At 39.3% G+C, this 16,711-nt stretch overlaps 1 protein-coding gene across 1 annotated transcript in view; it reads left to right on the top strand.

Moving 5' to 3' along the window:
- The first annotated feature begins 1,435 nt into the window (after positions 1-1,435).
- The window catches only part of gnai1 (guanine nucleotide binding protein (G protein), alpha inhibiting activity polypeptide 1), a 34,648-nt gene continuing 19,372 nt past the window's right edge, over positions 1,436-16,711 (top strand). The window contains exon 1 of the mRNA XM_041780788.1: positions 1,436-1,881. Within this exon, the coding sequence (XP_041636722.1) occupies positions 1,764-1,881 (118 nt within the window). The 5' untranslated portion in view covers positions 1,436-1,763. The remainder of the gene's footprint in view (positions 1,882-16,711) is intronic.

Raw genomic sequence — 16,711 nt, 5'->3', positions numbered from 1 at the left:
TGATTATAAAGCTATCGATACTCACAAGATAAACATATAAAAGATTCATCGTAATTGTCTTTAAAGTCTCTTTCTGCCGCCAATAAAACCAGAGTAATTAGCATCATTATTTGAATAGTTGTGAGTGAAGTACGGGATGTTTAGTTTTGAATCGCTTTCGTGCGTCAGGTAGTTTCCGGTTTGGGCGTGTACCTTCAAAATAAAAGCGGCAAATACTCGGAACAACAGGTAAGCATGGCTTTTTTTCCCCTATGCATCAAATTTGAGTTCCGTTTTGTGTGAGTGGGTTTAAAACCTTCTCTGTTATTTCATTGTTTAATTCTAAATTAAAAGTCACTATAATCTGTAAGACAATTCAACCTTGGTTATGATTTGCTTGTAGACAGCAAAAAATATTAATTTACTCTGCAAGACATTGCTGTCAAAGTCTGTTATGATTTTTAGATTAGTCATTTTACAACAAAGTTATTTTACATCTTTATTATGATGTAATTCAAGCCTTTTTTGTTTGCTACTACTTGAGTTGAATGTGAAATGTTGTACAAACTTCAGCTTATCCTTAGTTTTGCATAGTCAAATGCCTTTATTTGAAATCTAATGACTCTAATGGCATGACACAAGGTTCTTGTGGTCAGAATTTTACCACAGAACAGCTGGTTCTCAAATGGTGAGGCAAGGTACATTGTGCCTTGGTGTGCCTTGGGAATTTATACAACCATATGCTATTGCTACAATTACAACAAGTTTAGTTACTGTAAACTGTTTTAAAACGGCTATTTTGTCTGGATATGATGTGCCTTGGGCTTTTGGCTTGATCTCAGGTGTACCTTGGACAACAGAAGGTTGAAAACCACTGTCATAGAATATGGGACTACAGGATGTCACTATTATTATTATTGTTTTTATTATTGCTATAATGGTCTAAAACTGCTCTCTTTGTGAAGCAGCTTGAGATAACTTTGGTTATGAATTGGTGCTTTATACACAAAGATTGATTGTTTGAGGATAATTATGAATCTATTACTAAATAAAACAAGAAGAGCCTATTTTTCCCTTTGCCACTAAAACATCACATTTTATGATTAAATTTGTTTGGGGTAAATGGAAGTGTATTACCAAATAACATGTAGTCTACAGAGGTTATTTATTTTATATATTTTTTCTATGAAAAAAGGACTAGTTCCTGTTTGTTTGAAGAGGAAGTAGTAGTTTAACCAGAGCCTTTTAAAGAAAAAAAACACCTGGTCATATGATATACGATTTAGTAAGGGGAAAAAGTAAAGAAACTGAGTGGATATGTTTTTCAAATCAAATTAATTTTGTCAACCCAACGTTTGAAGGGACACCTTTATTTTGAAGAATCAAACCGGAAATGTGGTTGTTGTTGCCGCTCGCGGAACACGCTGTGCTGCTCTCTCCAGTCGTCTCTGTACATTCAATACTGGCAGTCGCCGCCGCAACGAATGGAGGCGAACGGGTGGACCAGACATCACCGAGGAATTTCTTCTCTATCTGAATAGCTCTTCCACGAGCACACGGAGGATTTAAACCCAAAACAAAACGGAGAAAAAGAAGTCCTTCACTCAATTTTTTTTTTGAAATAGAAAAGCTACCTTTTCCCTCCGAGCGGATCGATTGCCCGTCATTTAAAAAAAAAGGGCGTGTGTGCGGAGTGAAGGCAGTTTTAACCATTTAATGTGGCTGTATATGGTGTTTTAGGTATATTTTTTCAAACCATCTGGGTCTGAAGGACATAGTCTAAGATGGGATGCACATTGAGCACGGAGGACAAGGCGGCGGTGGAGCGCAGTAAAATGATCGACAGGAATCTGCGGGACGACGGGGAGAAGGCAGCCAGGGAGGTCAAGCTGCTGCTGCTCGGTAAGGAGGGAGGAGAAGAAGATGAAGGGGTAACGGGTGGTCGGTTGTGCGGTGGTCTAACTTCTCATTACGTTTGCCCACTGAAGCTTTGGAGAAAATAGAGATTATCCTTGTACTTCAGTCACACTAGTGATGTTTAATTGTTTGGTTCATGGTCACTTGTAGGTGGGGTCAGTTACGAAGTGTTAACAGTTGAAATTCCGCATCGCTAACTAGCATACTCCCCTCTCTGCTAGCTTCAGTTAACGTCAACTGTCAACTCTAGTCACTGATTCAACAGTAAATTATATTCAAGAGGGGGAAAAAAACTATTTAACCCAAAAGTTCCACTTACTAATATCACAAACAAGCCTCAAATGTACGTTTATTCGAGTTTATTCCCACATAATCACATTTTATAGCCAGAAGTACAAACATTGCAAGTTTTGTTGGCTTTAGGGCTCATTCAGCGGCCTCTATACACCATTTGTATTGACTAAAGCCTTTTAACAAAGGCACTTCCTATCATTCAGTCTAATGCAGTGCAGTGAAAATAGGTCTTTGGCTCATTAGAGCCCCACTCTTGACTGAAAACTTTGTGAAGTCCAGGTATTTTTTCGATGTAGGTTCAATATATGTTTAAACATAACATTTTGGATGAGAAAGGGCCCGTAAGTGCTGATAAAGAGCATAGTAGCACTGGAACTCAAAACTTAATGTGTCACTGATATCAAACCAGCTGGGTTAACCTACACATTAAGAGAAGTGTCATCACACAGCAGCAGAGAACACCCATGAGGTGTCAGTTAAAGTCCCTGTATAGTGAAATCCAAATTTGTGTCTTAACACATTCAAAATGTGGGAATAAGGTTGCTGTAGGCATGTGAAAACCCTGAGATCTGTGTGACTGAATTTTGGATTTAGACCATTTAGACGTGGCCCAGTTTTATTTGAGCAGGGCAAATATAGGACCCCATGACATCATTGGTCTTGATGGGGAATTACCCCGCCCCCTAACTCTACAATGATGTAAAATCACAGTGGTTCATCTCAGTCCAATATGTTGTTAGCTGATGTCCCTAAGTTCATTGAAAGTTGACAGCCAGCTACTTACTGTGTTTTTGTTCACTGTGAGGTAAATTTCCAACATCTATCAGCCACGGTGGCCCATGGGTCATTAAAGGTACTGAGTTTTGTACCAGAAAACAGTAAATCTAATCCCAAAGTTCAGTCTCTCTACTCTGGGGCCAGATAGCTGCACTGTGATCAGAATCAATTTTTTTTTTTTTGAGAGAGAGATGATTGTATTTCTCGTGAGTGGGCGTGGCTTCAGCTCATTCAACAGACACGCTCACACCACTTTAGAGCAGATTTTACTGCCTCATTTTTCATGATTTTAAAGCGTAATTTTATAAACTTGGAGATGTTTTTCATGACTCAAATTTTGCCTGGAGGTTCACAACACAGTGGCCCGTCATATAACAAACCTAAGATAAATATTTTTTTATCAATTAACAGGAACTTTAATGGTGTCTGCATAAAGAAACTCTACCAAGAAGGGCATGTTTTGAGCTGTTTAGGACTTTACCAAAACTTTTAAGTGCGAAAGTATAAACATTCGTAATTATTAAGCTACTTTTGTGTCCCCAAAGTAGTGAAATATTCAGGCAAATTTCACTACTTTGGGGACACAAAAGTTTTAAAAACTCATAAAAAATGGCAGTCTGGTTTGGTGTGGTTTAGCACATTAAACTCTGATCCAACTTAGGTCAGTACAAGACTCCTAAAGACTCTTGTCTTCATTCATCTAGACGACGCTGGACACTAGGAGGTCTGCAGGACTGAGTATTTGTGATATTGATCGCCTCTTTGTCAGATAAATCAGTTAAACTGTGGTAAAAATCACTTTTTGTTGAAGTGCAGCAATCATACTCAGTTTCTGTTGAAATGGTCTGATGATAATTGCAGTGTAGACATCCTTTAAGTACTAACTTTCCTCCGTATCTATTAATTCTTAATGGCTGTTCCCACTTCCTGACCTCCAACAGACATTCAGGATCACGTGATTGCAAACAACCTATTAGTTACAAATCTAACCATATCAATATCATTCTGATATTCAGGACAACAGAACTCCATCGCTTGTAGTATTGCTGAATTATTCAAAGGCGGCCTGTGAAAGTTTCCTCTCTTGTTCTCAGTTCAATAATAAGATACAACTAGAGGAGTCTGAAAAGGTCATGCATGTTGTGCAACAAATGCAGGAAATTACAATAAAGAAGTGACGAAAATGAAGTCTAATTTGGTTGAACGCCTCAAAACAGGAGGTTAAAAATAGATGATGTTTACCCTTAATTGCCATTGATTAAGTTAAACAGCAAAGCAGTTGTGTGATGTTGCCTTCAGGTGTCAGGATAGTTGCCTCATGACCTGTTCATTACGCTCAGAAAGGGCCAATTTGGAGTGACCTTTGTGTACCAAACCATTTCATATCCTCCTCAGAATACACACCAGCAATTATGTTGACAAGCTGGCATACAAATGTGAGGTCTTTTGTACATCATTATAGCAATTTCTTGCATCAATTACATGTGTTTGCGTGGCGTTGCACCTTTATGCCTTATTATATGAAGTGCTTGCATTATAGGTCAGCCATGTGTGAATTAAAGACATTACTTGCATGTGGGAAAACACCCATATCCTTGTAAACAGAGACTCTAGGTGAAAAACTTTTCCACCATTCCTCTTAGCTTTGGGAAATGTTGACATGCACACACATGGTATGTGGGTTACCAGGACACGAAGGCTGGAGCCAATACCAATACAAAGGCAAACACCTTACAGAAGGTGCAGAGCAGGAGCTGCTTTTGTGGACAGATTTTTAGGCTAGGGTGGGATAAGCAGCTTTGCTTCATGCTCTTTGCATAATTTAGCAACACATTTTCCTTTGTTCTTATCTGTAGTCATTCAAATAATGTCAGTTTTTACATTTCTTGGCATGCACATAGCATTAGATGTGATGTGAAGTTGTGTGTGAACAGGAATGTGCATATTTTCCTGAAGGCATTCCTCAGGTGCTTGGAGGCCAGATAGGGCTTGCTGATAGAAAGCGAGCAAGTTAGGTCAAGTTTCTGCTATGCTGCTGCGCTGGAAGATGAGTTTTTGTCACCCGTTGCCCTGACATAAACCTTGGGGCTTTATCTTAGTTGTTTTTGATGGAGTAGCTTTTATGGCCATGCATGCCAGGCAGTATGCCCCCCACGCTTCGCTGCGTTGGCACGGTTACATCCCATTTGTGTTTGATCCATTTAGCGTTATGATAGCCTCTTCAGGTTACCGCCTGAAGTAGTGACGCAAAGACAGGCCAGGAGAAAGGAGAGGAGGAACTGTAAGAGGAGAATACTGCTAATGACTGAAGCATTAAATATGAAAAAGCACAGCTGCAAAGAGGCATGGGGAGGTTGGAGTTTAAACTGTTTACCTTGTAGGAAAACAAGTCACTGAAAAGATACAGTTTTGGAGTTTGCACGAAATTCTGGAGTGCACTTTTCCCTAAACACAACCTGTCAACAAAGATATAAATCAACAAAACATGTTGCGTGGTAGTAAAGGGCCGGAAGGGCAGTTGCAGTGTTTGCAACAAGAAAGTCTTTGTGTATGAAAAGGAGTTGACCCCAATCAGGCAAGAATGGGGCAGCAAATAGCCTAATGGGTGTGTGTGGTGCTACATTTACAGACGCTGCAGTCCTTGAAGCAGGTGGCCTGGGTTCAACTCCAGCCCTCCGCACTTTGCCGCCTGTCAGTCCCCTCTCTCTTATCCTGAGTTTCTTCCCCATCCACTGTCCTGTCCTATATAAAATATAACAAGTTTCTTTAAAAAAGGCAACAATATGATAGGTTACAGGGTTAAGGTTTGGTTTATTGTAGACATTGCAATTCCAGTGCATTGCAATTTTCTAACATTACATTTAGAGGGCACTTCTCAGTGCGCTAACACACCACTATGCTTGAAATTTTAAGATTAGGCGTGTTTTTATGCTACCTAATATCTATATGTTTTGAGTTAAGAAATAGTAACTTAAAACCATCATTGTTTGCTGTATTTTCCTTGATTACCAAGTCAATAGGCTCCTGATAGCATTTATGTATTATATCATAATCACAGTTGCAAAATAGATGAATAGATACTTTATTGATCTCAAAAATGTTTGATATTTTCCAGTAAATTCCAATAATTAACTAAATCCCAATCAACATTGTTACGAAATTGCACAGCCCTACTTCACAGTATGCTACAGTTTTCTAAAAAATGCTGCATTATTACTTAATGATGGTGAAAAGCTGTTAAAAAGTTTCGCCAGCATCATTCATGTCAGTATGTAAGGTTATCATAGTTAACTAAAACTTACTAATCAACTAAAACTAAAATTCAAAATTAATTTAATTGATCTGACACAAAATAAAAACTAAGCTTTACAAAAAAACAAAAACTTAATAGACTGTAATGTGTGCTTACAACACTAATGAAAATAAAATACAAAAGGAGACATAATATCCTTAGTTTTAGTCTTTGACACAACCAAACTGACTGGCACCTACACACAAGTCTGGGGAGTGTAAAATTGCCCGATCTGATTGGTTAAGACTTCACAAAGTGGTAGTTTTATGTCTGGAGTTGTATTCAAACATCACCATTAAGTAAATTTAATGATAGGTGAAGAGTAGCCTGTTTGAATATGTTTTTAAAAATGTATGACAATCACTCAGCCCCGACATCTATCTGTAAAAAACTAAAACTAACATTAAAACATATAAAAACTAAACTAAACCAAAGCGTTTATGCAAAATAAAAAATTAAATAAACTAGCAAACCAGCAGTCAAAACTAATAAAAACTAAACTGAAATCAAACACAGAAAGTGAAAACAAAATAAAAATAAAAACTAATGAAAAATCCAAAACTATTAAAACCTTGGTATGTATCACAGCACATTTTAGGCAGTGATACAGCCGCTAGAATGGATGGATTGCTGACTGTTTTCTCTGTTAGTTTAATGGGCATTTAAATCTAGGGATGCGCTCAGTTAAACGGTTAACTTCGTTTATCAAATTAGCCGGCGCAAGATTTACAAACTTGTTATTTTTATAAATACAGGCTTTAAATCCCTATTTTCCAATAAGGTTCATTATGTCTATCCTTAGTGATATGCTTAAACTTTCTTCTTTAACAGACAAAAAAGTGTTTTAGTTCATACCTTTACATGTTTCAAGATCAGCTGACAAGGACACGTAACACTACCATCAGATGACACTTCTGACGAAGACGGAAGCTTTCTGTCGAAACATGGAAAGGTATGAACTAAAAAACTTTTTTTGTCTGTTAAAGAAGAAAGTTTAAGTTTTAAATCCCTGTCTGTAATACTCTTTTAAACTGTAATGCACATCCCGCCTCTAGAGGTCGCTGTAGCTTCAGTAAATGGCCGCTGCCTTCCTGTCTGAGTGCCTCGTGGCACTTCACCAGACATAAATATAAGAAGCTGAGCGGTAGCTTAGTGGTTAGCGTGTAGTAGGGACAGCTGGGTATGACAGGTTCTTAAGTAGTAAATGGAAATAAAGTGGTATGTAGGCGGTTGAGGGTTGAACTCCTGCATGACTACTCAACTGAAGTGAAAAGAGGCCACAAGTCAAAGCACGGTATTGATCTGCAAAGAGGAACGAAGGCTGGCGGCACTAGCTTTTAATATTAGCCACGCTGTAGAGAGTATATCAGGCTAACATCATACCTGGTAGCACAATGACCCTGTGAGGGACATCTTTATATAAATCCTGACTAACTGATTTTTCTTAATATATGAAACCTCTCAGAAAGAGCCAAAAAGGGGGGAGGGTGACCATAGTCAAGCTTGACATGGGTCAACACACTAGAGTGTCACTTGGCAGCAAAGGTTGAACTCAATGGCATTTCTTTTGTTCAGGCCTTTTCACCCCTGGTAATAAGCCTGAAGATCACCTGTGTTTTTCAACAGCACAACTAGGAGCTGCCTAGTCTGTAGCCTAGGCTGTGCTTGCTTGCCACATCCCCCCTTCAGTTTGCCCTAAAATTGTGGACTTTATTTTTTCCCCTGGTCCCACCTGGTGAAATGCAAGGACATCCAGAGCACTACCTGTGTTATGCCAATCCTCCTTCCTGCCAGATTGGGCCCTCAGGCAGGGGTACTTACTAACTTCACTTTAGTTTTGGCCCAAACATGCCTAAAAGTTCTGCACAGTGCTGCATTTGAAATTGTCGGCAGGTAAAAAATTGAATTGTTTTGTTGAGTGTGTCTCATGTTAGCAGCGATGTAGCAGTTTATTCTGACACAGCTTACAAACTTTTCCCCTCTTTCTTCTAGTTTAAAATTTTGCAAACTACTCTATTTGTACGAGAAGCTTGTTCACTGTGCTTGTCTACATCAGGGTAGCAGAGCCAAGAGAGAAGGCCCATTCTGGTGTTGAATGTAATAACATTCAACTAATGTGATGCAGGATGAAGACGGGTGAATTTTCAATAGCGTCTTGATTGTGCAGCCTGAGAGTGCACTTGTGGATATGCTGGTGCATGTCGAAGCATTTTTTACTGGTATGTTGCTTGCACCAGCTCCACTTTCTAGATGAAAAAATTAGGATTAGAAGTTCGTTTTATACGGCGGATTCGACAGTTCTCAGAAACGCTATTACATAATGGTTAGTTATTATTATGTACGGAAAACCTCTAGTGATTCAGTCAAGTTTTGAAACGTTAATTCCAGGCTGGCGTGCTCCTCCTCACTGAGATCATTGCTCTGACGTAAAACAAACACAATTTGCATGAAAAAATCATTTGAATCATCATGAGCCTGTGCGCTTACTAACCAGCTGGCAGGTGTCTTTACTGGAGAGCGGGAATGTGTTGAACATATTTCTCATTTAGCTCTTAGTCTTTATTTGGCTCTCACTTTACTTCCATCATCTCCAGGACCCAATTACCCTACTATTCATATCTACATGCTAAAATAGATTACAATCTCCTCAGCCTAATTACTCTTTCTATTGCTGTCATGCAACTGTGGGAAGATTTTATTAATAATCCTCAGCCTGTGTCTTTCTTTTGTCATTGTTCTCTTTTTAATGTTTTCAGTATGTTTAAAGTTATGTAACCGTTTCATGTAGCGCTTCATCATCTTAAAGGGAGGGAAGGAAAGGGGGCTAGGGGAGAAAAGGGGACAGTCACTCTAGTTAAATTGTTCAAATTCCTTTAGCGCTGTAAGCATCATTGGACGTCTCCGTGAATAGTTCCATCTCAGGGAAACAATCTTTTAGGTATCGATCTGCTTGTTGGCAGATCAATCTACGTGGTCATTTCCCCTGCCGCTCGGAGGCTCCTGGAATCCTTCATGGGTGACTCATACTTAAATCCCCCCCAAGAGGGGGAGGGAAAAAAAGAAAGAGTGAGGAACGATAAATTATAAAGAGAGACTGGCTGTGGAGGAGAGTTGAAAAGAGGAAGAGGGGTTTATATGACAGAGAGGAGGGGTGTTGGGCTTCTGCTGCTATTGTGGTTAGCTATTGGGCCAAATGGGATGAAAGCCTGACCTCCATAAATCTCCTGACCACCAAAAATGGATCTCCATGCCAATGAAATGACCAAAAAGTAAGCTTCTTCAGTGATGTAGGAGCCTGAAATAGGAGACTTTTTCATTAACTTTGGTTGGCATGCATGCACACATTCTCCTAGAGAATTAGCCTCAACATATGGTTAATCTATAAATAAAGAGAGCCCAGGCGTGGTCGCCATTTTGATCACATTCGTCTCCATACTGCCATTATTACAAAACATCCCTCATCCTCGCCGCTGTCGTACTTAGTGGAAGATAAATCGAGGAGAGTTCCAAGAGTAAAGATGCATTTGCAGTTGGGAGATAGAGACGTCTCTGTTCTTTGTAGAAGAAGAAGAAAGAGGAGGGAAAACTTCCATTTTCACTGAGGGGGTTAGCTCGGATTTTCCTAAAATAGTTTTAAACCGCTAAAAACTGAAACCAGCTGCTCCAGTGGTTTTTGGAGGCTGTTTTGGGGTAGGCGTATCAAAGCTGAGGCTGTGTAACATGACTCTGCATGAGGAGCGATAGGTCAGGCCTGTTGTGCCATTTAACCCCTTAAAGGTTTGTATTCTTCAGGCCCGAGGGCTTTGACATGATCCACACCCTAATGATATCACTGATGTTGAAATAGCAGAGACTCTTACATAAGCAGCTCTCTCATTGACCCTATTTCTAACTTTGATTGATTCTACAATTCTGATTCAAAACCTTCAGCATTAATTATCAGCCTTGTTACCTTATCTACTACTGTTTCCAACTTCTCTAAACCAGTTTCTTTCTTTCATTAAAAGCTACTTCCTTTAAAGATTTCCCCCCTGGGAAATTCTTTACAACAACAGTAGATTTCCACAGTGGCACATCTGACGTCATTTTTTAATCTCCTGTCTGTGTGATTCATCACATGATCACCTCTACTGAATTATATCATAATTTCCCCAAAAAGTAATTAAAAATGACATGACGCATTTCTCTGGAGCCATATATATCCTCAATTAGCTTTTTCTCCTCTTCCAACTTACCCACCAAAACCCAGGACTTTAACTTTAGTTTTAGAGAATTATAAAGGAAAATAACAGCTTCTTTAAGATAAAAGATGGCTCACCAGCTGCCAACCTGCTGATTTGCTTTTAAATTGTGAGTCTAACAGGCCAAACGGTGGGCTTATGCAGTCAAAGTTTAGAGTTGAAAATATGAGGTAAAAGACAAAACAATTGGTTAAAAGGTCAAATATCACTTAAAAATTAGAATTATGAATCTTAAAGCTTAAAATATTACATGAGAAGTCAAAATTATGAGTTGCAATGCTCAAAGTATGAAATAAAAAGTCCTAATTGTGAGATGCTAAATTGAAAATGTGAAATTAAAAAAATAAATACATTTCTTTTCCCACATTCCTGACTTCTTATCTAAATATTTTAACTCCTTACTTTTACAGGTTTTATGACTTAACAAGGATCTTGAATCATCAAGGATAATTTTACATTTTTATACTTGAGGAAATCTGCAAACCTCATACTGATGGGCCAGTTAGAACAGAAATATGAGATCATCTTGCAAGCTGGATTTAACTGTTCCACGGGCCGGATTTGGATTTAGAGTTTACAGAAGTGTTTTTTGCTGCAGTTTTTGTGGTTGTGTTGGAGAGTCACTGGGCTATGGTCTTAGCTTGTATATCTAAGTTTTTATTTGTTTATTGTTACGAGCATATAGCCTTAGTTCAGGCGGGCTATGGAGTCAAGCACTGCCGTATTATTCAGATCAGCTGATCTCACGCATACCTCCTTAGCCGATTGCCAGCTGATTCGCTTCTAAGCATGCTATTGGCTAATCGCACTCGTGCTGACATGTTGAAGCTGCTCTTGCCTGGCTACGCTTTGCTGCTCCCTCTGCAAGCAGCTTTTTTGTAACCCTCCTCCACCCCAGCTCCTCCTTTATTCTGCTTCTGGCCTAATCTGTGTCATTCTGTTGTCAGTGAGGCTTGTCCTGGGAGGGAAGGGAATTTGTTGGGATTTTGAGGAAAATTTGCCATGAAATGTGAAGATATTTTCATGGAAATGTTTGAGAATTTTTTGGGCCTGTTCTTTCAGATTTTCCAGAATTACATGTCAGAATTTGAATAGAATATTTTAGGAAATTTGCTTCGATATTTTAAGGTTTTTATATAGAAATTTGGTAAATGCTTGTTCTTAAAATGTCTTAAGATTTTGTAGACATTTTCAGGAATTTCTTTGGATGTTTGGGGGAATTTTCTGTCATTTTCATAGAATTTTGGGCAATGTATTGTTACATTTTTGGAGAATTTGATATGAAGAAATTTGAGGGGAAATTTCTTTGATATGAGGGGGAATTTGCTTGAAAATTTATAGGAATTTATATGGAATTTTTAATGGGAATGTTTCAACTTTATGATCAAGTTTTACAGCTTATGTTTGATCAATGAATTGGTAAACCATCACAGCTCTGTTTGGTCTAACAAATGCTAAACACTGTTGTAAAAATATCCTTATGTAACGTCAAATGTTATGTCGGACAGTTTAAAACTCAAGAGATATCCAGATCAAATCACTGCATCAAAGCCACTTTTATTTGGTAACGTGGCATTTCTTGGTCATAAACAGCTGAGAAAGTGAATAAAATATCAAAACAGTTGCTGCTAGAACTCTCCCTGCAGCTCTACATATGTTCAGAGAGGTCTTTGAATTATTTGTGCAACAAACACAGTTTCAACAAAGAAAGCTTGAAAACAGCCACAGAGACCATTGATTAGTCACTTTACAGGCAGTTGGATGAAACTGTCTTTTATATGGATTCTACTTTGAAATTCTGTCTGAGCTCATACCCGGTCTAAAGAGGACTGTTCAGGCCGTGTGTCGCCATGTAAAGTGTCTGTGGCATTGTGAATGGCATGTGAAACGTCTGTGGCGTTGTGTAAATGGCTCACGGGCAGGCCGAGGGCTGCAGCTGTGCCAGCCTTCCGGCCCACTGTGCCCAGTTGAGCAGCGAATCTGCCGTCTGTGTGCCGCTCCCACGGGGATTCACACAGTCAGTGTTTGGCCTCAGAGCACAGGAAGCTGCCACTGTACACACACCACCCTCCCCCCTCCCTCCCCCAGGGCACTCTGGCACCCGAGTGGTGACACGTAATTAAAATAATGTGTCCTCAGGTGAATCTCATCCAATTATGCTCAAGGTGAAGTGCCACAGCTGCACTATCAGCATGTGGTCATTAGGTTTGAAGGAATTCAGACTGCAGTGGGATGCTGTTGTATTTTTGAGATTAATGATATATTTCAGTTTCTATAAATAAAGCTGAGGAAGAGTTCTTGTGTCAAAAATGCACCATATCTTATTTCTTTGTTTTGCAACAGGAGAGAAAGTGGAACTAGATCAGGCGGATGATTTATTATGCAAGAGTAAAGTATCTCGTCCATGTTGACAGGGGTTCCAGGGTATGATTCCACTTCCTCTTTTTCTGTTTCTACAGCTGTGAGAGAGAAGCTGTGGGTGTTTACTCAGGGAATAGCCACTCTCAAGTGGTTTGAAAAATCTTCCCCTGTGGCATTTGAGCATTACATCAGTGACAACTGGCCAGTTGTCTTGCTATTTCCCTATTTTAAGGTCACTGTATACTTATTGCAGTTCGTAGTCCTTCCTCTGTGGCAGGTTAGCATCAAGTCATAGCTAATTGTCTTGCTATAGCCTTAATTTTGGCTACAATTAAGTCCCAGATTCAGGAAAGCTTTTGGTAATAGCAGTTTGGTTTTTAAAAAATGGCAAATATTGATTTATGAGGACTGATAAAAGAAAATTTAATAAAAGGGCACTTTTCAGGTTTACAGGAATATCAATTAAAGAACATGAAACTGTGAATTTAGTGGAGGTAGAATTTCCCCTGTGGCAGGACAACATTTTTTCAGCAACAGTTAGCCAGTTGTTCTGCTGTACTGCTGCTGTAGCACACATTATTAGACTTGGTTAAATATTGGAGGGCAAAAACTTGTGAATGTGGCTGAATTGACACTTCAGATGCTAAATAATACTATGCAAAGGCACTTTGAGACTGATTATGCTATGTTATGTCAGCAACAAATGTCCTTTAGTCAAACTATTATTAGAAGATTTAATTTTGCTTGGAGAAATAGAAATTACAGGAAAAAAGCATAACATTGTTTATGAGGACTCTGAATCATCCCTTGAGCAACAACAAACCAGTTGTCTTGCTATAACCCTTATGGCCCCTGTATGATATATTAGATTTGTTGTAGTTGATGGGAATAGCCATTAAGGCCAGAAACATTGATGAATCTTGTTTACGAGGACATTAATTATGCTAGTAGAAAATATAACAGTAGGCATTGTGGTGACTGGTTAAGTAATATCAGTAACAGCTGGCCAGTTGTTTCTCTTTTATCCCAGCTCAGGCTGCCGTTGCATGAGGATAATGCAGATGTAATGTAGTTGATAGTAGTAACAGTAAAGGAAGAGTATGAGTGTCATATATGAGGAAATAAAAAATACTAGAGACAATACAATCAATTATTAGTACATTATGTCAACAACAATTTACTAATCGTCTCGCTATAAACCTAATTTTGTCTGCTGCAGAATACATTTCATTTAAATAGACATTAGAAGGACAAAATAAACATTAAAGTGTTTTTTTTAGGACATCTTAGATAGCCTTGCAAAGCAGATGGATTGGTCAGCTTACGTGTCTATCATCAGACAAATTCATCTTGCAAAGCACCAGTCTGAAACGATGGTGCCAGGTCTGAAAACCTGACCGATTAGTCAGTGACTCTAAATTGGCCGTAGGTGTAAGAGTGCCTGTTTGTTCGTCTCCATATGTCAGCCCTGTGATTGACTAGCCACCAGTCCAGGGTGCTCCCTACCTCTCGCCTAATGACAGATGGGATAGGCACAACCGGGCTCCCTAATGGAATGAGCGGTGTAGAAAATTGATGGATGGAAACATTTTGGGAAAAACCTCCCATACCAAGTGTTTGTATGGGCCAATCAGAACACCAAGACAAAATGAGGTAGTAGGCATGTGCAGCTCCAGTAGTAACCTGAGCGCGACAGTCAGGTGCAGTCACAATTCAGGAACAATGAAAAGGAGCTTATTGGTGGATAAAACTCGTGCCAAGGTCAGAAGGGGGAAGTGCAATAGTATCTTTTCCACAAAGGAAAGTTTTCAGTGTTGGTCTTCGCCTTTGGTTTGATGAAGAAATGTGGCCCAGTTTTGATAAAACTGCTGCTATACTGAAGCTAAATCCAAGCTACTCGCTACATGGGTGGTTGCCATTAGTACTGGCTTGTTGTACAACTAAACCCTGCCCATAGCTAATGCCTTGTTTTCATCAGATGACGCTGATTGGTCAGGCACCATCAGACCTAGCACAATCATTTGAGATTGGAGATTTTCAAGATGGATTTGCCTGATGACAGACATGGAATCTGGCCAGTCTATCTGCATTGTAAAATGAGGGCATGTTTGTGGAGTTAAAGTTGCTTGTAGAAATATAAAATAGGCAACAAGAATGATGAATTTGTTTCATGAGGACTTTGAAAAACTTTCTTTGTAGCAAAAGAGTATTATGTAGCTAACAACTAGCCAGTGCTATCATTTTAATCCCTCTGGATTCAATGAAGATAGTAGGAATAGGATAAAAAAAGTTCAAATGTTGTTTATGAAGACAGCACAGTTGCCTGAAGAAGTTATAATAAAGGGCACTCTGATGTCTATTTACATGATGTCAGTGACAACTGGCCAACTGTCCCTCTATAACCTTAATTTAGGCTGACCTTAGATGAGGACACTGTCCATTTAAATGTAGTTTTTAGGAAAAGCAACTTGCTGTTTGTCTCACTATAACCACAATTTTGGCTGTTTTGCATTTTTAGATCCAAAGAAGTAAATGGAAAAAGCCGTCAGAGGACAAAAACGTGTGAATGTGGTTTACGAGGACATCACGACTGAAGCGACTGGTTAAGGGGCCATCAAATACATTAGAATGAAAAAGAGCAGCAGATGCATAATACATAATTCTCTCTTTGGAAGCCAACATGTCTTACTCACACACAGATGCACACACGCTCCCGACCACAAAGCCTACTCAGGTGACTGTGTCCACACACTAGAGATGTCCTGGATATAAAAACCAGACCAGTTGCCATGGCGGCACGGTGACGTTTGAAAGCCGTGCCGACACTCAGATTCCCTTCATGCCCGCCTTATCTCTCTCCTCACCCCCCCCCGCCCGCTCTTCTCATCACAGCATTGTCTCAAATATGTCTCAACTACAAAGCTGTCAATCTAACAAGTCGACGGCACCAAGTACCCTCACGTCCTTGAGTAGCACCGTGTTTGACGGCACTAATCTGTCAATATTAATCCATGAGCGTCACCTGTCTAGAGTTGTAAACATAGATACAAATCTAGTACAAAAGATTTACCTTTTTTTTGATAAAGTGGAAAAGGTGAAGATACCTACGATGAGACAGACCAGATTGACGCATTTTATTACATAAGTATAAAAAACAATGTATATCCTTGCGCAAAAATAATCCCTCTGACTCATCACTTCTGACCTACTTTTAGGGTGTTGCACTGTCAGTACCTGAAGAAATCCCATCCTCTGAGCGTCTGAATTGTCACGATGTTTAGCTGTTTGGGACGCTTCTGGCCATCAACCTTGGGTAGTGAGGTGTCACCCCTTGACAGCAACAGATTAGACTCAAAATAAACACAAGTTGCAGCAGCTTTGCCATATCTCTCCTCTGCTCTGTATTTAGCTAAATTGTGCATGAGTGTAAGATGCCAAAGAGGAAAAATAAAGCCCCTTTTAGGAATACAGATATGAGAAAAGTGTTTTTTTGTAACATGATGTAGAAAAACCTGCAGGTGTGATGAAAACGCATGCTGTTTTCAAACAAAAGTCACTTAACCAAGAAATTGTGAGTATTTTTTTAAGCAGCTTTTATGCCGTAGAACATTACTGCTGTGAGTCAATAAGAAATACCATCAAATGTGCCACTCCCCTCATGAGCTGTCTCTCAGTAGCTCTGCAGCTATGAGTTTAATACCTTTTCAATAGCTTTTTCTTCTTTTGAATGTTTTATTTTGGGGCTTTCATTCCTTTATTGGACAGGACAGTGAGTAGAGTTGCAACTAGGGGAGAGAGAGAATCAGACACCATAATAATATGCCCAGCTGTGATCAGCTGATGGCAAGGT

This window comes from Cheilinus undulatus, linkage group 23, assembly GCF_018320785.1.
Source record: "Cheilinus undulatus linkage group 23, ASM1832078v1, whole genome shotgun sequence".
Taxonomy (NCBI): domain Eukaryota; kingdom Metazoa; phylum Chordata; class Actinopteri; order Labriformes; family Labridae; genus Cheilinus; species Cheilinus undulatus.
The sequence above is the reverse complement of the archived record's forward strand: the minus strand, read 5'-3'. Positions and strand labels throughout refer to the sequence as shown.